The 23627-nt window shown below is 58.0% G+C and overlaps 8 protein-coding genes across 8 annotated transcripts; all 8 read left to right on the top strand.

Moving 5' to 3' along the window:
* Positions 1–751: 751 nt before the first annotated feature.
* On the top strand, positions 752–1660 carry LINJ_35_2760 (QA-SNARE protein putative; the record flags this gene model as incomplete). Its single annotated transcript, XM_001469021.1, has 1 exon — positions 752–1660. One exon carries the CDS (start codon positions 752–754, stop codon positions 1658–1660), a length of 909 nt encoding a protein of 302 aa, XP_001469058.1.
* A 1466-nt stretch (positions 1661–3126) lies between these two features.
* Positions 3127–4665, top strand: LINJ_35_2750 (conserved hypothetical protein; the record flags this gene model as incomplete). Its single annotated transcript, XM_001469020.1, has 1 exon — positions 3127–4665. The coding sequence occupies one exon, from the start codon at positions 3127–3129 to the stop codon at positions 4663–4665; it is 1539 nt and encodes a 512-aa protein (XP_001469057.1).
* Positions 4666–6290: 1625 nt separating this feature from the next.
* On the top strand, positions 6291–10319 carry LINJ_35_2740 (conserved hypothetical protein; the record flags this gene model as incomplete). The annotated part of the gene is made up of 1 exon (XM_001469019.1): positions 6291–10319. One exon carries the CDS (start codon positions 6291–6293, stop codon positions 10317–10319), a length of 4029 nt encoding a protein of 1342 aa, XP_001469056.1.
* A 1503-nt stretch (positions 10320–11822) lies between these two features.
* On the top strand, positions 11823–13067 carry LINJ_35_2730 (conserved hypothetical protein; the record flags this gene model as incomplete). Its single annotated transcript, XM_001469018.1, has 1 exon — positions 11823–13067. The coding sequence occupies one exon, from the start codon at positions 11823–11825 to the stop codon at positions 13065–13067; it is 1245 nt and encodes a 414-aa protein (XP_001469055.1).
* A 2611-nt stretch (positions 13068–15678) lies between these two features.
* On the top strand, positions 15679–15906 carry LINJ_35_2720 (conserved hypothetical protein; the record flags this gene model as incomplete). The annotated part of the gene is made up of 1 exon (XM_001469017.1): positions 15679–15906. The coding sequence occupies one exon, from the start codon at positions 15679–15681 to the stop codon at positions 15904–15906; it is 228 nt and encodes a 75-aa protein (XP_001469054.1).
* Positions 15907–18342: 2436 nt separating this feature from the next.
* Positions 18343–18864, top strand: LINJ_35_2710 (putative ankyrin repeat protein; the record flags this gene model as incomplete). Its single annotated transcript, XM_001469016.1, has 1 exon — positions 18343–18864. The coding sequence occupies one exon, from the start codon at positions 18343–18345 to the stop codon at positions 18862–18864; it is 522 nt and encodes a 173-aa protein (XP_001469053.1).
* An 803-nt stretch (positions 18865–19667) lies between these two features.
* LINJ_35_2700 (conserved hypothetical protein) lies at positions 19668–21671 on the top strand (the record flags this gene model as incomplete). The annotated part of the gene is made up of 1 exon (XM_001469015.1): positions 19668–21671. The coding sequence occupies one exon, from the start codon at positions 19668–19670 to the stop codon at positions 21669–21671; it is 2004 nt and encodes a 667-aa protein (XP_001469052.1).
* An 880-nt stretch (positions 21672–22551) lies between these two features.
* LINJ_35_2690 (conserved hypothetical protein) lies at positions 22552–23355 on the top strand (the record flags this gene model as incomplete). Its single annotated transcript, XM_001469014.1, has 1 exon — positions 22552–23355. The coding sequence occupies one exon, from the start codon at positions 22552–22554 to the stop codon at positions 23353–23355; it is 804 nt and encodes a 267-aa protein (XP_001469051.1).
* Positions 23356–23627: the final 272 nt, after the last annotated feature.

The following is a 23627-nucleotide window of genomic DNA, read 5'->3' as shown; positions in this document are numbered from 1 at the left end:
TAGTCAACGAAGGAAAGAGTGTGGCGAGTCGGCTGTGAAACAGAGACCGCGCATGACTTGGATGCACTCGACTGCGAGACCTGCGGGAAAAGGTCGACGGGTAAAAGCAAGCCACCGCACCACCGATCTATAACAGTGGCGGCGGCATGATTTGCCTAGTCCTTTCTTTCCCTGTTTTCTTCAAGATAGAGGCGCTACTACGAATCTCAAATGATGAGCACCAGATCACTAACAGGGAGCTGTGTGCTACTCTCAAGTCTATTTCTCATATATATATTTATATATCTCGCTTGTTTCTTGGGCACTCCCCCACCCACCCAATCACGCCACCGCACACGCACGGACAGACACAGACGGACAGACACAGCCGCGTCTTTGTGTCGGCAAGCGTTGCAGTCATTAAGATCATCACGAGAAACTGAAACAAGAAAAAACGGTAAAGTGCGCCTTTGAATCACGTCTTCGGCCTTCCTCGCTGTGTAGATAGCAGTGGTTGTGGCAGAAGCAAAAACAAGGAGGTCGCGCGGTGAGTCATGTGTGTGCTTTCCGGAGGAATCGAGAACAATCGATAAAAAGAAAAAAAACGACTGCGTGAGACGTTGACACGTAAACGTGTCTGTGCTGGTGGTCGTGCCGATGTTGCCACTAGTTGTGTCAGGGTTTCTTTTCCATCCCCCTCTCTATTTCTTCCAACAACTTTGGCTGAGCACTTTCAACAAAAAAGAAGCGCACTTACGTGCAAGTCGAAAACATGGCGACTCGCGACCGCACGGGTGAGTTCCTGCAGTACCGCGCGATCCGCCCTCGCCGGCCTGAGACGGAGCAGCTGCTTGCCGAAGAGGAGAGCATGAATCGCGTCTATGTGACTCCGCTTTGGGTGAAAAAGATGGCTGATGTCCGTCGTGTTGAAGACCAAATCAAGGAGCAAATGGCGGCGCTCGAGAAGCTGCGCAGGGACCACCTCAAAGTGGAGTTCAGCTCCACGCGTGACGAAGGGCGCGAGGAGGCCGAGATCGAGGATGCTCAGAACACAATTGATCGCCTCTTCAAGCAAAGCGAGAAGGGTGTGAAGGATTTGGAAATCTCCTACACACGCGACCTCCCTGACGGGGGCACGGATGCCGAGTTGAGCATTTTGCGCAATGTCAAGATGTGCCTGGTGAACGAGATCAACAACATCAGCAAACTCTACCGCGAGAGTCAACGCCGTTACATGATGGATGTGAAGAAACAGCAGCTCGTCTCGCAGCGGTGGGCTGGCGGCGACCGGCAGAAGGCGGTGGAGCAGCAACTGGAGAACGACGCGCTTATGGATCAGTACCTGCAGAAGGGTATGACGCAGGAGCAGGTCGAGACGATCATGCTAAATCAGCAGATGGCAGATGAGCGGGTGAAGGAGTTTGAGCGCATCTATAGCTCCATCAAGTCTCTGCATGAGATGTTCAAGGACATGAACACTCTCGTCATTGAGCAAGGCGCCTTGCTCGATCGCATTGATTACAACATGGCCATCACCCACACCCGTGTGCAGAAGGCGCGCACAGAGCTGCAGAGGGCCGCGGAGTACCAGTCCGCCGGCACATTCAAACTGTGCGTTCTCTTCATGATTATACTCATTATTGGCTTGATGATAGCCCTCTTCTTCAAGGCCATTACCTGAGGTGGGACTCAGGGTGTGTGCGCCGCACGAATCTGTCTTTTCTGTCTTTGGCACGATGGCGTGAGCGTGCACCCCGCGCGATGCATCGGTGGAAGCGACATACGCCTCGGGTCACCTTTGGAGGGGGGCCGTGAATCGACACAAGGGGCTGTCCCTCTCTGACCCGGTCGCTGTCTCTTTTTCTCTTCTCAGCTCATCCTCGTTGCGCCTTTTTGTTTTCCCCCTTTGTGTGTCCCGTTGCCACGTGTGATGTGATTCTCTTTGTGTGCGTGCGTTGGTTTACCGTTCTGCGGGCAAGTGCGCTCGCGCCCAAGTCCGTCGTCGAAGAGGCCCCTTCGCGTCACCGTTCACGGTATGCGCTGCGCCTTGCGGAATTGGAGTTACAGAAATCGGTAAAGACAAGTGAGGGTGTTTTGCCTCGAGCAGGACGGGTGTCTTCGCCGTGCCGCGAACGCATGAGGTGATGTGCTCTCGTTTTCTTGTGTTGCCCTTCATCACCTTCGCGCCTCCTCGTGTTGTTGGTCCGTGAATGCAACAAAAAAGTGGGCGCACGTACACAGCCCCTATCGAGCGTACGCTCTGTCGTCGTTCACCCTTCGCTCCTGTCGTTGTGGCTTTCTTGCTCATGCTTCCCGGTCCTTCCATTGCGCTCCTCATCTCTTCTATAGTTGTTGCGAGGTGTGTGTGTGTGTTTGTGTGCCCTCTCTAGTGTTTCCGTTAGTGGGGCATTGTTGCTGCCTGTAGGACTTGCATGCGCTAGTATCGCCGCCTCCTCCGCCTCCACCCCACCCCATCCCCATCTCTCTCTTCGTGTTCTCCCGCTTCTCTCAGGTGCCCTCTTGATGCCCCTGCACGTCGCATCGCCGTTTCGCAGAAATACAAACGGAAAAAAGAAAGAGAGAAGGAAAGAAAAATGGCTGCGTCGCCACTGAGTCGCACGGTGGCGGGAGAGTGTTTCGCGATCACGTATTCCGTGAAATCCGTCATGTGAGGCAAGTGGCTGCATCAGAGAAGTGCTATAGTCAAACGGGCATGTATGCTGCGCTTTTGCAGTTGTGTATATGTATGCAGTATTGGTGTCTTCTACACATACACGCAATCACAAGCGCTGAGAGACACCTCGAATCTCGCCTCGTCTTTCTTTTCGCTGGCCAACGCCACTATCTGCCAACTCTCCACCCCTACCCCACGATATCTCTCCCGCGTAACTCTCCTCCCCACCCCACCCCACCCCCCAACTCTGCTCGCATGCCTTTGAATTGGCATTCCTTTTTCCTACTGAGCTCTCTTGACGAATGAAACGCCCATCTTCCATGGGGAGCACCTCTCCCGACTGAGGAAACCAAGCAGCAGCCTCTCCTCCTTGAAGTGGCTGGCGACACCTTTCCGGTGTCGCGCACAGGCATTGCCCACTTAGCTGACCATGCAAACAAACGCAAAGCACTTGCTGAGCCCGTGTTTCGATGATGAAAGTGGCGCCGGTGTACCGAAAGGTACTGAAGCAGCTGCACAAGGCCTGCTACACCCGTCCACACTATGTGCAGGACATCCGGTTTCTTCTCTCTTTCCCTCTTCACACAACAGGCAGTGAACCGAGCACAGCGGTGCCAGGCACAACGTCCTCCTCGCGTACGGTGAACCCAGCAGCGACTCCGGGCACGACCCCAGCTGATGTGTCGAAATCGCCAAAGTCGTCTTCGGGGAAGACGACAAGCCGCGATCCCGTCGCGGGGCACCTCCTGCGGCCGAGTTCCGAATGCTACCCTATTGACACAACCACGCTCTTTGCGATGTGCTATACCGACTTACACAACGCAGTGCAAGAATCGGCGCCGGTGGCAGCCGGCATGAACCCGGTAGCCATGCAGATTGTGCGGTACCGCAACCTTCTGTGGCTTCAGGAACGGCTCGGGCGCGTCCTTAGTAGCAAGACCCAGCAGCTGCTGGCTACCTCACTGAGCATCTCCAGGGGGCCAGCCGAACATGACTTCATTCCAGACGAATACTTTGAGAGCAAGTCGCAGAACAACGGGAGTGCCCACCTCTCCGCGACGACGGCTTCTCAGCAGGCAGAGGCAGCAGCCACGGCCGCAACGTCGACACGGTCTACTTCAGGTAAGGCATCCAAGGAGGCTACGGAATCTTTGGCACCCGCCACCACTGACGGCGGCTTGGCGGAAGCGGTGGAGGAGAGCGACCCAGACATCGTCTACTCCGCCGGCGCCATTGGCCAGCAGCAAGAAATGTTTGTCCTTCGCCACCGTGAGTCTTTCCCAATGGCAGAGCAGTTTTTAGCCGGGTTTCCCACCGTCACAGCAGCCGAACTGGCTACGTGCGCGTATCAGCGAGCGGCATTGACACAGCTGGTGCGGCAGAAGTTCCCGACAACGCTGACGTGCCAGGACGCGAATGTAAGTCTCTCTGTTTCTTTAGAGCCGTACGATGTGCAGTACACAAGCAAGGAGCACGCTGGCATGGGATACTTCGCAGCCGCACACCGACAGTTTCGCGTCCGGTTCTCGCTTGCGCCTCTGTCGCCGGAGGGGTCAGGGGCGGAGCGAATCGAGGTGCTCGTCGTGAACTCGTACTTTGTGCGACTGGACATGGAGCTGATGCAGCTGGTCGAGGAGGTGGGCTATCTCCACAGCAGCGACGTCCTTCGCATGCTGCGCGAGCGCGATTACGGCGATCATTTTAGCGAGCTAATCGGCAGCGGAGTTGCCGAGGTGCTCGGTGAGGGAGTCTTTGCAGGGCCAAACGAAGGAAAAGGTGCGGTTGCGGCGACCTCGGCAGACAAGCGCACCGGCATCGAGTCCTCGGTGACCTCCCCCGCGCCGGCGACCGTCGCTGAGGGCTCTCGAGTATTCTCGCTCTACTTTGTGAATCACAGCGACGCACCCATGGTACTGAAGGGGTTGCTGTACTACAAGCTGGGCAAGCGTCGCAACTTGGCCCATGCACCCATTCAGTGCATTCCGTTTGGTTTTCTCCTGATGGAGGCGTAAACCGGTGGAGAGTCGAGAACGACGGCCGCGGCGAAGGGAGCTCGTGTCCACTAGCGAGGGCGGGAGCGCTTCGGCTCGCCACGTGGAGCAACGAAAGAAACCCAGACGCGAGAGAGGAACCGTGGGCGGAGAAGCGCATGGCTGTTGAACGTCCCCCATGCACTTCGCACACCATCACGAAGACTGGAGCTCACCGTTTGGCGCCGAACAGCACTGCTTGAGTGCCTGTTTCCCCTTCCCTTTCCCGACTAGATTGGAACGGTCTATAGCTATATAAAGTGGTACATCTCATATGAAGACTCAGCGGTGAGCTCAAGAGGATCGAGCGAGAGTAACAAGCACCGAGTTCTCGGCCAACCGCGATGTTTTCGGGTGGCCGCTTCCTTCATGACGCCTTGTAGCATCTGAGTGTAGGAGCTTGACGTCCATTACGGGAACGTGGATCGCTGCCATGCTTGCTCGCTTCACCTCCTGTGCCCGTCACAGGTGGCCCCCATAGGCGAACATAAAGCGAAAGGAGCAGTGAACACTGCAGACACGTCCCCGTTCTCTAGCTGGACCTTTCCCTCGCTCTCCCACTGAATGATGAAGGCACACCCTCTGTCACCTCTTGAGCACTCCCTCTGCACCCATACACGCACACACACACACACACCTGATCCCCCGCCCTCGTGCATCCCGAGGAGTACTGAAGAAGCATCCAATGCGCCCCGTGGAGGCCCCCTTGCTTGCTTTTATTGGGAGTGCGCCTTACTTGCCATAGCAAAAGGGAGAGAGAAAGAGAGGCGGGGTGAGACCGTGGGCGTTCGCCTATCCATGCTGCTTTGCCACGCCGTAGGCCCTCTCGACTTGGGTGAGCTCCTTCCGTGTGTGCTCGAGCCGTTGAACTGGCGGAGACCCTCTTCACACCATCCCCACTCCTCGCCACATATCGTCTGCCGGTGCTTGAGAGCGAGCAGAGAAACGGATCGGCCTTTCATGCGATTGGGCTTCGCGATTGAGCCGTGTTTCTACATTCGATTGCCCACTTGTTGTGTCCCTTTTCGTGCACGTTCTCCATCATGCGCGCTAGGCCCAATCCCTCTCTCCTTTCCGAGTACTACCCAACGAGTAGCAGCTCTCTGGAACAGCACACGCACCTGCGCATCCTATGGCTTCCGCTTTCAGTGTGCTTTCTGTGGAGCGGCGAAACGCTTCACGCCAAGTCAGTGACCGGTGCAGCGGCGACGACGACGGCGGCGGCGGCAGCAGCAGCAGACGCTTGCACAGCGTCGCCGACTAGAGGCTCCTCTCCAACCGCAAGCAATAAAAGCTTGCCAACGCCGTCGAACGCGAGCATTGGCCGCGTTTCCTTTTTGAGAGGCCGAAACGCAGAAGCCTTTGCGGGCGTCGATGAAACCGTGAGCGGCTACGAGGTGGCACTGCGGCGTAGTCTTACCCTGCACCCACCTGTTTCAGCCTCGGAGCTCTCCTGGGCCTTGTTCCCCGCGGCGTCCAGCATCTTCGCATCGCCCAACACGTCTGGCGAGGAAAGCGGGCGCGAAAAGGGACTCTCGCTTGTTGACCCATCCGCATCGTTGCCGTTTTCTCTCACCAGCGACCTCGGCACTTCCCATTGGGAGAATATGGACAGCCATCGCGCCACCATGGCCGTAGTGGTTGTGGTCAACGCCGCCGTCCTCACCGTCTCTGTCGAGCACGCGGTGCAGGTCGTCAGCATCATATTCACTTCGCAGTTCAAGGATAAGGTGTGCCGCTGCGTCGTGGTGGATCCTCCCGAAGCGCTCGCCGAAAAGCTCTCGAGCTCGTCTCTGTATCTGTGCGTCTCAGAGTCCATACCAGTGAGCCAGACCGTGCGGAAGCTACTCCTGTGTGTGGCGCAGGCGGTGGTCGATGCCCAAGGCACCGCGCTGCGGCTTTACAGTCAGCTCGACAAGGCAGATAACACGGCCGTACGAACGCCCATTGATAAGCTCACCACATTCACAACGGCGCGCAACGCGAGCATGTTGATTGCCTCCCGCTTCAAGAAGAAAGCGGCGGACGTACTCCTGCAGTTTGGCGCTGTGGCTGCCGCTGTGGCCGTGTACGGTGAAACTCAGTTTAACTCGAATGTCGACTGTCTCTGGTGCTCAGCAACGTTAGAGAGCATTGCTGCCGCTCGGTATCGCTATCTGCAGACGACGCTACTCTGCCACCGCGACGCGCTTAACGCCACAGTCCTGCAGCTTCAGAGCGACAACCCCACCTGGGGACCGGACCTGGCCGCCTCCGTGAACCAGCTCGACTCTTGTGTGGCGCAGTATAGTGAGAGTCTGAAGCAGACGATAGCGAGCTTCAAGAGCGCATCGGTGCCCAACTCGATGCGGGCGCGACTGACGCGCGAAGTGGAGGAAAATGTGGCGGCGCAGGTCGCGCTACTGAAGGGGCTTCTCGTGCGAGTGCACGTGTGCTTGAACGCTGGTACGTGGGAAGTGCCGTGCGACCCGCAGTCGTATCGCCTGGGCAGCGACGTGAAGCGTTGCGTCGAGAATGTGCTGCGCCTGGCGTTCAGTGAAATCGACGTCTATTTGAGCGAGTCACTGCGGCAGCTGAGAAGGTGCGCAGCAGCGGGTACGCTGATGTTCTACCCCTCAGCCGTGGCGGCAACCACCTCGCTCCTCGGCAGCGGAGGCACGAGTAACGCAATGGTGAATACGACTCTCGCCATGCTGCGAAAGCGGGAGTTGGAGGCGCGCTTTAAGCGACTCGAGCTGCTCGCTGCACGGGAAGCACGGCAGCCTTTCCTCGAGGAGTTGAGCACATTGCGCAGTCTCTTCCCTGGCATCTACGGAGCCGAGTGGACGGAGCGCAGCCTACCCTTCTTTGCGTACTTGTGCATGATCAACGGTGCTGAGCGTCGCGCGCGGGCGCTGCTGGTGGAATTCGCCTCCATCAAGGCACGTCTGCAGCACACGGAAGAGGCTGCCGAGGTGCTCCTGCGCGTGTGCGCACTGGCTGGCGTTGGACTCCCGCTTATCGGGCTTCAAGCCTCGAGCAGCACTGCAAGCGACGACGGGGTCACCCTAGATACTGCCAAATCGGCGGACCCGCTGTATCAGCTTAGCCGCGCAGCGACCGCCACACAAGTTGCGCAGCAGGTGGAAGACAGCGATGCTGTCGAGCCGGCGGCGAACGGGAACACGCCAATAGGCGCATCCTTTAGCATGTTCAGCTCCGTGGAAGAAAAGGCTCCCGATCGCGGCGTCGTACGGCTGAATCAGTCGATCACCAACGCGGCGCTACTGAACGTGCCACTGCTGCTCGAGCTCATCAACGTCTTCGATCGCGTGGCCCCTGCGACGGCCACGGCGGCGCTGCGTTGTCAACTGGCGACGCTCCTCCTCTTCAAGTTTCCGCACCTCCTCGAGAAAGCAACGCAGCGGACCCTCAAATCCGTTATGCGTGAAGCGTCCGCGCTGCTCGAGCCGCAGATGAGCACAGCCATTGTGCCGTCCCCGTTCTTTCTGGCGTGGGAAGCTTTCCCGCTGCCGCCGCATCTCGCACCCAAGACGGTGCCTGTTGGGGGTGCCTTCTTCACCTTCATTGACACGCAGCGGCTGAAGCTGACCATCCTCTGCCTGAATGGCAGGAAACTGGGTAGTCGGACCGTGTGGACGGTCGGCGACGTCGCGTCCGTTCTGATGACGTTGTACAACCCTTTTCAGGAATCCCTCACGTTTGACGCACTGGCCTTGCGCTGCCGCTCCTGTGCTTCTCTCGTCGCGGACGACGACGATGCCTCCTCCGGAGAAGGTGTGGTGTCGGCCTCTTCGTCGCACACGCTGAGCGCGCCCATCTCGTATGTGTTGTCGAATGTAGAGGTGCCCCCGCTCGCGAAGCGCAAGGTCTTGCTCAAGGTGCAACCAACCGAAGAAGGTACCCTGCTTATCGACGGCGTAACGCTGCGGCTGGCAGACACACGCTCGTCGCAGTCGATGACCGGGCAGCTTCCGGCACCCATGTACATCCCGGTACTGGAGCGATTACCGCAGGTGTCCTGCACCCTAAACACGAGCGAGCTGGAGGTGTTCGGAACCCAACGCATCGACTTCACGGTGCGGGTCGTCAACTGCGGCCGCGTACCCATCAGCTGCATCTCCCTCACGGCGCACAGCGAGCAGTGCCAGCTGGAGGGCTGCGAAGGCTGCAAGGAGCGCCGCAATGAGACAGACACAACGGTGACGCTGAACAAGCGCGCCCTCGACGCTGCGGCGCGCACACCGCTGCAGCCTGGTGACGTCGTCATGATTCCAGGAACCCTGGAGGCGCCACCGACAATAAGCAAATTCGGCGCGCACTACGTTATCTTCCGCACCGATCTCTCACTACCCCATCCTGCGCCGCAAAAGCCGCGCAACGTGCCGGACGCCGTGCCCGTGTACGCGGTCATCCCGCGGCGCGTGACGGAGACGCGGCTGCGCCTGTTTCATTCTCCCGGTCTCGTCGTCACGTCTGTGGCGCTAACAAAGGACCGCCGTGCGGTGGAAGTGCGCGTCGCGAATCGAAGTCGCCTCTACAGCATGGAGCTGCAGCTGAGCGCCCTGACATTTGCAGAGCTTCCGGTCGCCTTCATCGTCGCCGGTGCCGAGTACGTGGTTCCGCCGATAAAGCTGACGCGCATTCCGCCGACGAAGGAAAAGGACGGCCTGCGTTTCCATGTACCGTGGGTCGTGCGCGAACTACCTAATTGCACTGGCACGCTGGAGCTGAACTTGTCGCTCATTGGCACTGAGGTGGTGAGCGCGGAGCCGCTGGACGAGTGTGTGGTGACTCTCGAGGCCAGCGTGCCGCAGACAGCACTGCCGCCGCATCCCTCCGACGCCTGGTCATCGTCGGCGCTCCCTGACGAAAGCAGAGACTACGTCGTCGCCGAAGACCCGCAGACGGATCCGTTGGGCGACGGAGCGGTGCTGCTCTATCGGTGGGAGTACGACGGAGACTCCTCCTACGGCGGAGCAGAGACAAGCCCTGTCGTTTCTCGTGCCAAAGTCTGCCGCGGCGCCCGCCTCTACGACGCCACAGGCACCGTCACGGTGACAGCCGTGTACGACAGCCCTCCGCAGTCGCCGCCGACGGCAGTCCAGCACCTGACGCACCCAAGGGCAGCGCCGGCGTCAGAGTCTCTCTTGGATTCGCCAGCCTCGATCTCCGCTTTGTTGTGGCGCCACACAGATTCGATGGATTCGGGTGCAAAAGCGAGCGCTAGTGCACCGCAGGCTTTGCATCGAGCCAGGACTGCGCTACCGCGAATCGGCGGCTGTGAGAGTGGCACGCTCAGCACTCGCGGCGACGGCACCCCAGTACCGATCGTCATCCCTGCCTTAAGACCGATTTGTCTGTGCCTGCGTGTTGCAGCTCCGCGGTGGCGCCGCGCCATCCCCCTTCACGTGCACGTGTCCATTGACTCGCACTTTGACGTGGCGGTGCTAACTGGTGCCGTGCAGGCCGATGCAATAGTCGGCGAGGAGGGTCGAGCGGTGTACGAGGGCGAGTTTGAGCTGTTCGCCTTCAAGACCGGAGAGCATCTCCTGCATGTCACCATTACGGACGACGCCGAGCGGGAGCTGACGCACACGATCCAGCTGATTGTGGAACACGCACGCATGTCATGACCAGCGGCACGTTGACATAGACGCACACGCAAGCACACGCGACGGCTCATTCAAAGAGCGGGCGCTGTCAAGTGATTTGCGGACGCACGTGTGACGAGAGACGAGGAGGTTCGTGGCCTGTGGGAAAGGGGGTGGGGATCACGCGGCGCGCTCTCTTGACCCAGAGAGGCAGCGGCGAGAGCGCGTGAAGTGAAAGCCGTCAACGGTGCGCTCAATGTTCTGCTCTTGGGTTGGTGATGTTGTGGAGCGAGATCGACTTTTTCGTTTGCTTGTTTGTGTTTGCCTGTGCCTGTGTAACGCCTTGTTGGAGTCACCCCAATGGATGACGGCGTTGCCAGGTGTGTGTGCGCACCATTCGCGCCAAAAAGAGTAAAGGAAAGGAGAAGCACGGAGAGGACGAGGCACGAGGGAAGCAGGCGCAGTGCGCCCCCGTTCTCTGGGAACGGCGAGCGACGGCGTTCGTGTGTCGCTCAGGGCAACCCAACACACCCTCGCGCTTTTATGTTTCTTTGGTGGGGAGTCTCCCTTCCTCAGCCCTCCGTGAGGTTCCGTGACGCGCAAGTCACACGAGCCGAACTCCCCTCCGCCGAAAAAAAAAAGAGAAATATATATATATTTGGAATGAGTCCTCTTCAGGTGGAGCAGTAGCTTGTCATAAGCGCCGACGCTTCTTGTGCTCATTGCCACCTCAGCTGCTGTTTTCCCGTCATTCCCCTCTCTGCCTCTTTCCCGAACCCCTACCGCTCCCGTGGCAACCATCCCCCACCCTCACAACGGTTATCCGTGCTCCTCTCGCGCACACACACCCGCATGCGAAAAAAAAACGCATCCGCAACATGTCCGTGAACTCTACATCGACAGCTGTGCATGAGCTTTTCGCTGTTTCTGATTCCATTGAGCCAGACACACAAGTATCTACATACTCGCTGTACACACGCGCGCGCATTCGTGTGCTACACGTATTGGGGGCATCTCACAGCCCACTTGAGGGAGTGCGTGCGTGTGTGTTTGTTTGTGGGTGCGCGCACGCGGGTGTGTGCTTTGTTGCCGTTGCTGTCTCGATCAGCTCATACTCCGGTGCCTGACCCTTTTCCCAGTGTTGTATACGTCGTGAGGGTCGCTGCTACCCCGTCTGTATTGCGCTGCCGCCACTAGAACACGACTCACACACTTTTCGAGCGCACCTTCAGCGATTGTGATTCCTGTTTACCTCTGCATCTTGCTTGCTTGCGTGTGTCTGTGTGTGCCACACCATCAGCGACGTCTCAACGTCCTGCTCATCGACGTGTTGTCACTCTTTCGATTTTCGTCTATCGGGGTGCCCCCTCTGTGATGCCGCCAACCGCCGTCGAAAAGGGTAATGGCGAGCGGGGCGCACAGCGAGCTGTCAGCGGTCGTCGCCCGCAGCGTGGGGGACGTAAGCGCACCCGCGACGCCACCTCCATCACCCCCGCCTCGCTTCTCGTAGAGCCCGGTGATGCCCCGACTGATCATGCGTTGACGATGGCGGCGTCTGTGGCTGCGCCGGAGAATGACGGCGTAGATCACGCTCCAGACCACTCCTCCGCATCCGCCACTCCTGCTGGGCGAGACTCTGTGAGTGACCCGCACTCCGCCACGTCGTCCTTTGCCGACGGAGGGGAGGAAGACAATATAAACGACGACAGTGATCCAAGCGGGCTGGTACGCACGATCACGTCGCCGATGTTCTCCTCTAGTGACGCCGCCGGGCACATGACTGACGAGGAAACGGCGGCTCGAGTACTGCAACAGTCGCGCGGCGCCGCACAGTCAATTCAAGCGCAGGTGGAAAGCTGCGTGTCTCGCTTCAAGCTGATGGAGACGCGGCTAGACACACTCCTGAAAGAGCGGCAAGAGGCGAAGCCGAAGCTGGAGGAGGTTGCCCAGTCGCGTCATCTTGAGCGCTACATGGAAGTGGTGTCGCTGAACGTCGGTGGTGAGCGCTTCACAGTGCCGCTGTCGACGCTGTTAAGCAAGGATGCCCCAAACTACTTCCACATCCTCCTCGGAGCCGAGGAGACGGGGTGGGTCGCACCGGTCTTCAAGGATGAGCACGACACCATCTTCATCGATCGCGATCCCTCCTGCTTCAAGTACATAGTCGACTACCTTCGCGGCTACCACTACTTCAACCTACTCAAAGAGGACTCGCTGCGGCGTCTCAAGGTGGACGCGGCGTACTATCAACTGCCTGGTTTACTGGCAATGCTGGGGGATGTCGATCGTGATGCTGAGCTGCAGTTCAGCCCCGGCCCGGGCGTCAGCCCCGAACGTAACCGGTTGCGCGTCGTATATGGCGTAGCTGTTGTCGGTGACGTGTCGCTTGTCACGGGGAGACACACAATCACGTATGAAGTCAAGGTAGCCGACTATGTCGGGTTTGGCCTCATCTCCGAGTCCTGCGTCAACACCGACCAGGAGTTCCACAAGATACCGGACTGCTGTGTCTACTACATGTCCGGCGTGTTCTACACCAACTACCCGTACCACCGCAAGGAGGAGAACCTGGAGCGCATCGAGAACGGAGACTTCGTGACGGTGAAGGTAGACCTGGAAAAGGGCTACGTTGAGTATGTGCTGAAAAACTCGCGCAAGATGGTCTCCCTCGGCCGCGCTCGTCGCCTGCGCTTCGCAACCACGATGAAGCTTGCCTCACGCGTGCGAATTGTCCCGCCAGAGGAGGTGCGACGTCGCCTGTCACCCATCCACTACAGCTTTGAGGAATAAGAGGCCGCGCCGGCGAAGAGAGGCTGACAACGCTGAGAAATGCGCGTCGTGAAGAGCAGTTCGTGGCCAAGAGGAGTTGCAGCACTGCGACGGCAAAGAGTGGTGGGGGTGTAGCGGTGAATACTAATGCATGCAATGGCAGGCCGTTCCTAGGTAGGTTACGGTACTTCACCTCCTCGTGTGGCACCATCTGTGTTTCTCCTCGGCGTCATCAGTCTCTCTGGCGCCGATTGCGCCGCGCGCATGTGCGACGACGGGATGAGAAGAGCTCCTGAGGCGCACGGCTCGATTTGGCGGCAGGGCGGCGTGCCCTAGACGACCAGAGTGTAGCCGTTGTGCAGCAGAGGTGGGTGAGCTGTGCTTGTGCATGCGTTTATGTTTGTAGATGTGCTCGTGGGTAGACTAGACGCCCGGGAAAGGAAATGAGTCTTTTCTTCGTCTTGTACGTTATGCTACGTTGTTTGTTACTGCTACGCGAGAGCTATTGCTGAGGCAAGGCACTCCTGCCCTCTGCCTTTTTTTTTTCGTGCTACCTCCCTCTCACCCTCACAGAACAGAGCAATTCCCTCCGTCATCCGCTGCTTGCACCCCTTCTCTTTCACGCTATGGTGTTCGTCAGTTTGCACGTGTCCGTGTGCGACAATGCTGTTGTGAGCCTCGGCCGTGGCCGCAGCGGTGGTGGCGCTCTGACGCTCACTCACGACTCGCGCACGCACACGGACACGTATCCATGAAAAGTGTACGGAATGGCCACGCAGAGTCATATTGCCGCAGCCCTCTCGCTCGTGCCTTCGTCCTTGTTTTGCTGCTGATCTTCTTCGTGAGGGTGCGTCGGTCCCCGCAGTTGTTTGTTGGATTGTTTTCCTCTCCATGTCGGTGGTCCTCCTTTTGGGGTCTCTCGCTCGCTCGTTCTTTTTCTCGCTGCCATTATGCTTCCTGCTTTTCCTTTGATCTCATTTCGCCCGCCTCTTGTCTATCTATATATGTGATGCTGGCACGTATCTCGTTCCCTCTCTCTCTCTCTCCCTCCCTGTTGCCATGAGCGAGCCTGCGATGTGTGCTGACTTGATACGCAGGCGTGTATGTGCCCTGACGAGACTCCGTATTTAAGTGCGTGACTGTACTTTTTTTTCTTTGGGCGATGATTGTTTGCTCTTGTAAAGGGGGAGAGCGGTGCGTTTCCCCGAAAGAAAGGGCGCAGCTGGCGTACATCTCTGACCTTTCCAGACTGGCAAAGGGACCACAATGTGTGCGTGTGTGTGTGTGTGCCGAGGGAGGGGGCTTCTATGGGGGCTACCCAACAGCGAGCGGTAGGGTGTAGGAGGTGTGGGCAGCAGAGCTGTCAGGACTTGTGCAGGGAGCATAGGGCGGCACGATCTACTATCTGTTGCTTGCTTCCCTTTTCCCCCTCCAAAACGCTTCAGCATCTTCTCACTTGACCTCTTCGCGTTTTCCTCACTCCTTCTGCGTCCGTATCTTATCCCCCCCCGGACTAGTGTCGGTGTGGAAAGTAGCTCTACGCTGTTGTACAGCTTGTCGCGAATCTTTTTGCTTACTGTTTCCGTAGATTGGTATGCTTTGCGCGGAGGTGTGCGGAGATGTGCATGACGCGCATCGAAAACAAAACACGGAAACAAGTAGTCTTCTGCAATGTAATCGAATCCGAACGTGACGAGCCCACCCAAGTCAGCGCGCATGAAACGTCAGAGTTGAAGCAGCTGAGAATTATGCCAGTCTGAGACATGCTCAATCGAAAAAAGCGGTGCCGGTGCCCTTGCTCCAGCACCGCAAACAGAATCTGTCACCACGATGAAGCAGGACGCCCATCACGCGAAAGCAATCGCCGCGACTGCCAGCGCCGCTTGGGCAAGAGGCAACTTGCATGCAGGCATCTTTTCACGCACGCGTGCCATCGCTCTACGTTGGCCCTCCTTTCCCTCTTTGATGCTTCTCCGACGGCTGTCAACGTAAGATTTGCATTCTTTGTCAGGCATACCACATTTCAGCACCACATTCGACGCTTCGGTATCACTGCTCACTTAGCCCCCCCCAAGCTGCGCTCGTGACGCTTGCGGTCGAGATAGGTCTCTCATTCGCTGTATCGACGCAAGATCACGTGAAGAAGACGCGCGCACGCCAAGAGCAGCACGGGTTCGCAATACATACCTACACTCGCAGCAGCCGCACCGATCCTCTTATCCTCCTCCCCACTTTCCGTTTTTGCGCACAGACGTCCGACCCTTCGAGGAACGTAGACGCTAGAACCGCTTATTTTCTTCTCGTTTCCACACGTCTTTACGACATCGTCCACATTCTACACGGCCCTTTCCCCCTCTTTGTTTTTTTCCTAAGAAACGACGTTGGCTCTCTTCCGCGTGCAAGTCTGTATTTTCTTGTTGTCTTGTAGCTCCTTGACTGTCCGTTGATCTCTCGCTCCATCGTTCTTCATCGCCTGTTGTAGTTTGTTTTCGTCTTATCACTAGGGCCCACTATTGTAATATCGACTATGCCGCCGAAGACCACCGGTTCTCGCAGCAAGAGTGTCACCAGCACGACGCCCACCACTTCCGCTCCTGCTGCCGCTCCGGCTTCTGCTGCCGCACCGGCCGCGATGGTGGCCAGCTCTGTGCCCCAGGGTGGCACGCAGGAGGTGACATCGCACGTGCAGGCGCTGATGCAGCAGATGCAAGCGCGCTTCGACGAAATGTCGAAGTGCATCGTCACTCGCATCGATGAGATGAGCACCCGCATCGATGACCTCGAGCACTCGATTGATGATCTGATGCAACAATCCGGCACAGAGCAAAGTGATAAGCCCGCGGCGCGGCCGAAAAAGTGAGGGCCGCGTCGGGGAGAGGCCCAAGTGTGCGTGTACCGTAGCTCCTCTGTTCCTCGCCGCCCGTCCCCTTGCTTTGATCCCTCTGCAGCTGCGCATTGCGCTCAGAAGAGAGAGACGTTGCAGAAATGTGGTTGCCAAAAAAAAAAAACAGAGGCAATGATACATTTGTTTTGTTTTTCTGTTTTACCGGCCCTTGAGGTCGCCTTTGTGTTGCCGTTTGGTTTCGCTTCGTCTGGCTTTGCATACGCGCTGCGGGTCGAGTCGTTCTCTCTTTCCTTTGATCATTACACGGTGGCGTCCCTCGCTTTTCATGTCTGCGCTCCCCCTCCCACACACACACATACACATCTTCCCAGACTGCCGCTCTCAGCGGTTTCGCTGTGTCTATGTCTAGAAGTTTCTCAGAGGCGACCGAGAAGAGATGTATGCTCTATAAGAGCGCGAAGTGCTGCATCTTCTCTTCTCCTCCTCCAGCCACAGCGTCGGTGCATCTGGACGCATTAGATAAAGCAGATGACGGGAGCGAGACAGGGAGGAGGCAGCATCGTCTTGTGCTGCTGGTTGTGTGATGGATAGATTCACGCGTTGTCTGTGTCCCTTCGTGGTCTTGTTGCTGTGATGTTGGCGTCTGTCGGCTCTCTCGGGTGGCTGGATAGTATTTGTTTTCTTCTTCCTTTCGATTACTTGCTCTTTGCATGCGCGTCTTTTCCGTTTCCTCGTGCATGTGCGGTGTGCTGTTTTCTTTTCTATGATCATTATTTGGGCGTCTGTTGTCTATTCCCCTGTTGTGTTGTCGTGAGCACAGCTGCAGCGTTTCTTCTCCCTTTTCGTTGCTCTTTTTTTTGCTGGTGAGATGGTTGGTTTTGCACTGAGGTATCTGGTTCATCGAGATTTCGTTGGGTGCGTCCGTTTCCGAGCGGATGTGTTCACGCGCTGCTCTGTGGCGTCCAGAGGGGTGGGTGCGTATCTGCCCCGTTCGCTCATAGACGTTATTGCCGTTGGCGTTGTAGGGGAAGCCGTCTGCATATTAAACAAGTAATGTCTTGTCGTCTTTGAGGTTGCTCATTATCTGCCGCACAACGTGAGCGCAACTCCACTCCAAACCCCGGCCACCCACAGGCCCCATTCGCGTGGTGCCAGGCGACAGTAGACACACACGCCGTGCAGCAAAAATGCACCGCCTCCGCCATCCGAGCACGGCACCTGCCTCCAACGCTACCCACCCACCCAGCCACACAGCGCCTCCGATCATGCCGGCCGCCGCCCTTCGTGCATCCCCCTTGGGGCGACAGATTCAGGCGGCCCTACCCAACAATGAGCAGTGCGAGGGCCGGGTAGGAGACACGGTCGAGTAACGCTGATGCGCCGCCTATTATATCGATGGTATAAACGTCCTGAAGGCCGCGCGCTGCTTGGCTTTCAAACAGAGTGTGAGTACTGGACTCTGAGATGCGACGCACGGAGGCGTCCCCTCCGCCGTCAAGGCGAAAGAAGGCGTGCAGAGTAAAGAAATAAAACAAGGGCAGAGGACGCGTCCGTGGTGAGGCACTTTTTTCTCTTCCCCCTCCCCATGTCAGCCTCTTCCCTTGCCGTTGTCCATACACACACACACACAAACACACGTACTCATGATCCCATCCTATGCTCTTTCTTTTTACGCGCGTTGCCATGGTGTTTTCCTTTTGTTTTCTTCGAGGTTGGAGGATGTTTTCTCGTGATGACGTACCCCTCTCTCCTCCCCGTGTAGCATCTCTGAGTGCCTGTGTACATGTGTATCCGTGCACGGTGTCTCTCTCTGTCGATCCCCCTGTATGGTTCCTGTCACGTATGGTATCGTCGCTCGTCCTTTCTTGTCCGTACTCCACCTTTCTTGTACCCACCTCACACCAAAGCCACACCTTCTTCGTCGCTTTAGGTGTGTTTTCCGATGCTCTGTGCGATCCTCTCTACATGTGTGTGTGTGTTCTCTGGCCTGCGCTCCCTCCTCCTGGCCGTGTTCCGCAGAAGAGTCGTGTGTGTCTCCTCCGCCCCATCTTTTGAGGTTCCTGCGCGGTGCGCAGGACTGTTGGCATCGCGGTGTCGACTGCGGAGGGGCGCGCAGCTTTGGTGTTCCCGCGGCACGCAAAGTCCCTCTTTCTTTTGTGGCCGTCTCCGTATCAAGTGCATGCCCGGCAATGTGCACGCCTATCAGTGGCGCACGCAGAGTGAAGAATCCGTGCCATCACGTCTCTTCCACGCAAGAAAAAAACACTCCAAACCTCGCCAAGGTTCTCGCAGCTCACAACTTCGAGAACGCTGCCTGTCCAGCTTGACAAGTGAACCTATTTTTCATCTTCGCTTCTCTTTTCATCTGCTCCCTGCCGTGCCCGAAGCCTCCGCTTCCGAAAAAAAAACGAAATAAAGGAAGTAACGACACCTTTTAGCGGCCGCTCTACAATGTCAAGCACTCGGTCCTCCCGCGACGCCACGTCACGGCGGGAACCTCCTGCGGAGACGATCTACGACGCTTGTCGTCGTGGTAATGCCGAGCGCTTTATGGCGTACGTGCAGAAGGGTGGGTGCCTCAGTGAGTGCGATGATCATAAGCTCACCCTGCTCCACCACGCCGCCTTTTCGGGCAACAGCGCCTTTGTCAAAGCTATTCTCGACCGCAGCGACGCGCAGCAGGTCAACATCGACGCTGCCGACAATGAAGGGTGGACGCCGCTGCACTACGCCGCTGACCGTGGGCATGCACGCGTCGTGGAAGCGCTGCTCGACGAGGGCGCCAACGTGAACGCACGTGATGCCGCAAAGCGCACGCCCATGCACCTCGCCGCTCTGTCTGGCAGGGCAGAGGTGGTGGCAGTGCTGCTTCGCAATGGTGCCTCAAAGACGGCAAGGAATGTCGCGGGCATGATCCCGATGGATTGCGCCAAGCAGACGAACCAAGCAGCCGTGATTGCTCAGCTCGAGTAGCAACCGAGGTCTTTGTGTGTGTGTGTGTGTGTTGAAGCTGCACGTGCGGAGGTGCTCATGGTGGGCGCTGCCTACATGTCAACCAACAGTGGCAGTGGTGGCGAGACGCTTGTATGTTTGGAGCGTTTTTGACGTGTGTGTGTGTGTGCTTTTGTGTTCACAAGCTAGCTCGACTGCATTGTGGCCTTTACACATCTGTCGGTGGTGACGATGCATGAAGAGCAGCCGACTTGTCAGCGACCGAGCATAGCCCGTTATTGATCCTGGCGCGGCGCCGGGGAAAGGTCTCGTGGCTCGCAGCCACGGAAAAGGTATATATGTGGGCATCTGCGGAAGAGGTGCACATCTCTCAACGGGCTTCCCTCTCCGCAGTGCTGCAGCAGCAGCACTTTTTTCCTCTCGCTCGGCTGCACGTTTCTGTTTTTCTGTCTCTCCCTCTCGTGGTGTGGCGCTGCAGGGTGCACGTATCGTTCTGTACCGCTCCCTCCCTCTGTCTGTCTCTGTTCTTTGCTCGCTCTTGTGCTGCGCACTGTTTTCTCTTGCTGATGCGCGTGCAGCCGGCCTCAAGGTGCGGATAGGCACAAGGCAACCAAGCAAAACGCGCATACACACACACACACACAAGTTTCTTCATAGATAGTTTTCAGCATCCACATAGGCGCAACGCCTGCTCTGCGCCTGACACCCCGGCCGCCCCGCCACTAGACTGCCCTTATCACGGCTGGGCCGGCACCTTTGGTCAGCGCGGACCAGAGTCACATCCGCAGTCGAGAATGCGCCCAACAGAGATGCTATCGCCAGATATGTGCGAGACGTCGCCGTCTGCCCCGTCGCTGGAGGTCGCTACCCTCACACAGCCACCCCTGCCTGCCGTCGGTGAGGTAAAGGATGAAGTCACCATTCTCTCCGCTTTTTCTCCAGCCATCACCGCCCCCGGCGCCTCCTCTCTCGTGGGGTGCACAGAGGAGGACAAACTCACAAGAAACTTCGTTGAGGCGGCGGTCGTGGTCAACGAAGGTGCGAACACTCCCTTTTCCGTGGACGACGCTACACAATCCAGGATAAACGGGAGGTCGCCATTTCTGGTGGAGACGGAGAGCAGCGACGTGACCCTCGGTGACACCTCGCAAAACATCTTGCCCTCACCACCGCTGTCTTTCACGGAGGCCAGTGAGCATCACGGCGCTCCGCAGCACAACCCCAGCGCCTCCAGCGTGGAAGACGAGGAAAACCAGAAAGTGAACGGCGGAGATGACGCTGATGTGACGCGAGGCAATGCAATACAGAACAAGTACAGCGTCACGTCAGAGTGGGTCGAAAGCTTTCCGCGAGCCGGCTCGTCTGTCTTACTTGACGAACCCATGCAGGCGACTGCTTGTGCAGAGGTGACGCCGCTCGTGTCAGCGGCACTGCACAAGAAACGAAGTCGAAGAGAAGACGGCGGCAAAGATGGGCATGCGAAGGGTGGCAAGGGTGAGCGCAAGCGGCGCGCGCAAGAGAAGGCCGAGGCTGCCGAAGTGCAAGCAGCCTTCAAGCACTCCCAGCGAGCGCTGCGGAAGCAAGCAAAATCCTTGAACATGAGGGACGTCTTCTCTCGCACGCTTTCCCTGCCGTCGCCGCTGCAAGTCGCTACCGATGCGCTTGTTGACCCCCTCTCCTTTCCTCCGAGCAGGCTACTTGTGGAGACCGGCATCAGCAGCAACGATGCGAATGACGATGGTACTTCTCCTGCCGCGACGGGTGTGTGCTCGCCCTCGTCGCTTCGACTCCGCTCGCCTGCCTTCTCACCAGCGTCGCTTGTGTCGCCGTCTTCGGCATCCAGCAGCAGCGCGTGGTCCCCAAACGTGGTTGGCGAGCTGACGAACCGGTTTCTCGCCCATGTGCAGCAGCAGAAGCGGCAGAAGTTTGAGCAGATGGTATCACGCGAGCTCACACAGTCCCAGGCGCTGAGCCAGACGCGGAGCCTTGTACAGCATCCACGCGAACACGGCGCTGCTGAGGATGGTCAGCGCGCTGACGACGACGAGTACAGCCCGCGTACGTGCACGGACAGCGCGATGGCGAATGACTTCAGAACACCGGTTGACGAGCTCGTTATTGGAGAGGAAGACAATGAGGCGGCGAACTGGATGCCGGCCGATTCGTCCTCGCCGACCTCACCGCACGCACGGCGCATGATGCAGCGCGACCCAGTTACAGGCGACGAGATGATGTTACTGGGAGCTAGCTCGAGCGAGAAGGGGCGACTTCCGTCCTTCTCCTCGACGCCGGCCGAAAGTCGAAAGGCTGAGGAGGAGGAGGAGGAGGAGGCGTCGCAACAGCAAGATCAGGTGATGAGGTCGCTCGCCCGCAAGCATGAGATCTGGAAGCTGAAGCAGCGACATCTGCGGGCGCAGGAGCAGGTCGAGCTGGACGAGCGCGCCAAGGCAATGCAGCAGCAAAAGTCGACCAAAACTCTCGCGGCCGTCACGTCGACGTCGTCTTCCGTCAGCGTCCCCTTAGCCCGCGGCGATGCCGATTCGGCCCCGGCGACGTCTGCCACTGAGGCCAGCGCGGCGTCCGCGCCGTTTTTCACTGGCATCTTCCGCAACTACGTGGCTGCCGCAACAGGCGTACAGCGCAGTGACCGTAATGGCGATGACGGTGCTACCGCCGCTGTGCGCTCTGGGCAGGTGGCAAAGCTGTCTGCAGATGACATTTCCATGATTCGCCGCATCAACAGCTTCGACAACACCTCGACCCAGCGCGTGGTCGTCTTTGGCACGGCGGCGTCGAAGCAAACGCGGTGTGAGACCATGCAACGCTGACGGGCTCCCGCGAAAAGGAAAGCGACAGCGTGGGTGCATCCTTTTCTGCCGTTGGCGATGCCGTGGGTGTCTAAGGGTATATGAGGCGAGTCATCGGCCTCGCTCTTCGCTTGTTCTTTCTTCTCTTTAGCCCGTGATTCAATGCATAGTCCCTCATCTAAGGAGGATCTACGAAGACGTCGGTGCTGGGGTGCGCGCATAGCCAGCTGCCCTGCCCCCACACTACCACCCCACTCCGCCCCGATGAGGTTTGTGCAACATCGTTTTCACGCATGTGTGCCTCGCTCACGTAGATTTGACTGGAGGAGGTGAATCTCCATGGCAGGTATCAACTCTGCCGATCTCCCTTGATACCTCTCCACCACACAGCAGTTGTCGTGGGCTGTGAAGGCACACATGAGAAGGAGTGGAGCATGTAGAGCATGTGGCGCCTGCGCATCGTCGTTCTCCTTTCTCTTTTGTTTTCCTGTGCGTGTGGCTTGCATCTCTTTCGCACTGTTTCGGTGTGTGCCAATATGTATGAGGGCAACCTGATCCGCGGGGTGGTGGTGGGGTCGAGACCACCTCGTGTTGTCTCCATGGCTGTTGGCGTGGTGACTGTTGTGTGGTGTCGTGGGGTGTGTGCGCGCGCGTTACCACGCGTGCACGCATGCTGAAGCGGGCTGCCGTGTACCCTCTGTCGGCAAGGCGGCAGATTAGAGCTTACGTATCATACATGCCTATTTCTTCCCCCTTTCCTTTTTTTTTACTGTACACCTCTTCGCTACTCGCATTCTCCTACCACCGATTCGGTGTTAAATCAAAGTGAAGAGGCGCGCGAGCAGCGTGCTCGGTAGCCCAAGCAAAACGCAGTAGTCTCGTGCGCGGTGCATCAAAACGAATGGCGTTGGACAAGAGCCGCATTTCGATTCTCAGCTCCACCAAGGTGGATGGCGAGAAGCTCAGCAGCGTAGGGGACACAATGGATTCCTTGATCCCCGCTAGTCGTCGGCTGGAGCTGAAGAGGGAGAAGCGCTGCCCTCTCTGCTGTGTCGCGTACGGTGTCCTCATATCCAGCGTCGCCGTCTTCTGCATCACGGCATGCGGCACCGCGGTATCCATCTTTGCGGAATCGCGCATCAACTATACGGTGAATGGTGCGATGCGGCAGACTGCATGGATCGCTTTCCCTGGTATTCTGGCGGGTGCGACGCTGCACTACTTCATGGCGGAGGCCATGTGGAGCAGCAAGCATAACTCTTGGGGTCAAGCATGGACGAAGGCGATTATTGCGAACGTGGGGTTGTGGACCGGGGCAATCTGCATCGGCACTCTGGGATGGCGAAAGGGGCTGCCACTCATTTCGGCAGGCCGTCGCCTCTATCACCGCTACCCGATCCCCTCTGAACCGCTGGAGGCACGATTGCTGCGCTCCAGTCGTGAGTTCTTTACCGGAATGGGCACCACGTACTGGCTAAGCGGGGTGGCAAGCGGTCACTTAGGCTTTGTTACGTGTGTTTCGTTTTGCGTGTCGGCGAATCGGCCGTACTTCATGATGGCACCTCATGGCGGATATGCGTACCGGTGTATGCCGCCGTGGCGACGACAGCAGCTCCAGGCAATGGCACTGGGCAGTGACTCGGCAGACCAGCCTACCAAGCCGCCGCCGCAGGAACAAACACGCAAGCAGCCGCCCATCAAGTGATTTAAGTCATCTTTGGCGTGTTCCTCCTGCTCAAGCGCCCGATCGAGGCGAAGGTGCACGTGCTTCTCGTGGATGGACTTCAGCAAGCCTGTCATGTGCGGGGTGCTCGTCTTTGTGTCTCACCGCATGTGCATGGGCGGCCTGGTGTGTGTACGCGTATGTGCGTGTGCGCGTGCTCTTCTGGGAGGTAGGTCGGAAGCGTTCTTGCGACTCCGTACTCTGGGTTTGCTCAGAAGACTCTGTAAGTAGAGGTCATAGTGAAACGGACCTGC

This window comes from Leishmania infantum, chromosome 35 (genome assembly GCF_000002875.2).
Source record: "Leishmania infantum JPCM5 genome chromosome 35".
NCBI classification, from domain to species: domain Eukaryota; phylum Euglenozoa; class Kinetoplastea; order Trypanosomatida; family Trypanosomatidae; genus Leishmania; species Leishmania infantum.
This window is presented reverse-complemented; position numbering and strand designations above follow the sequence as displayed.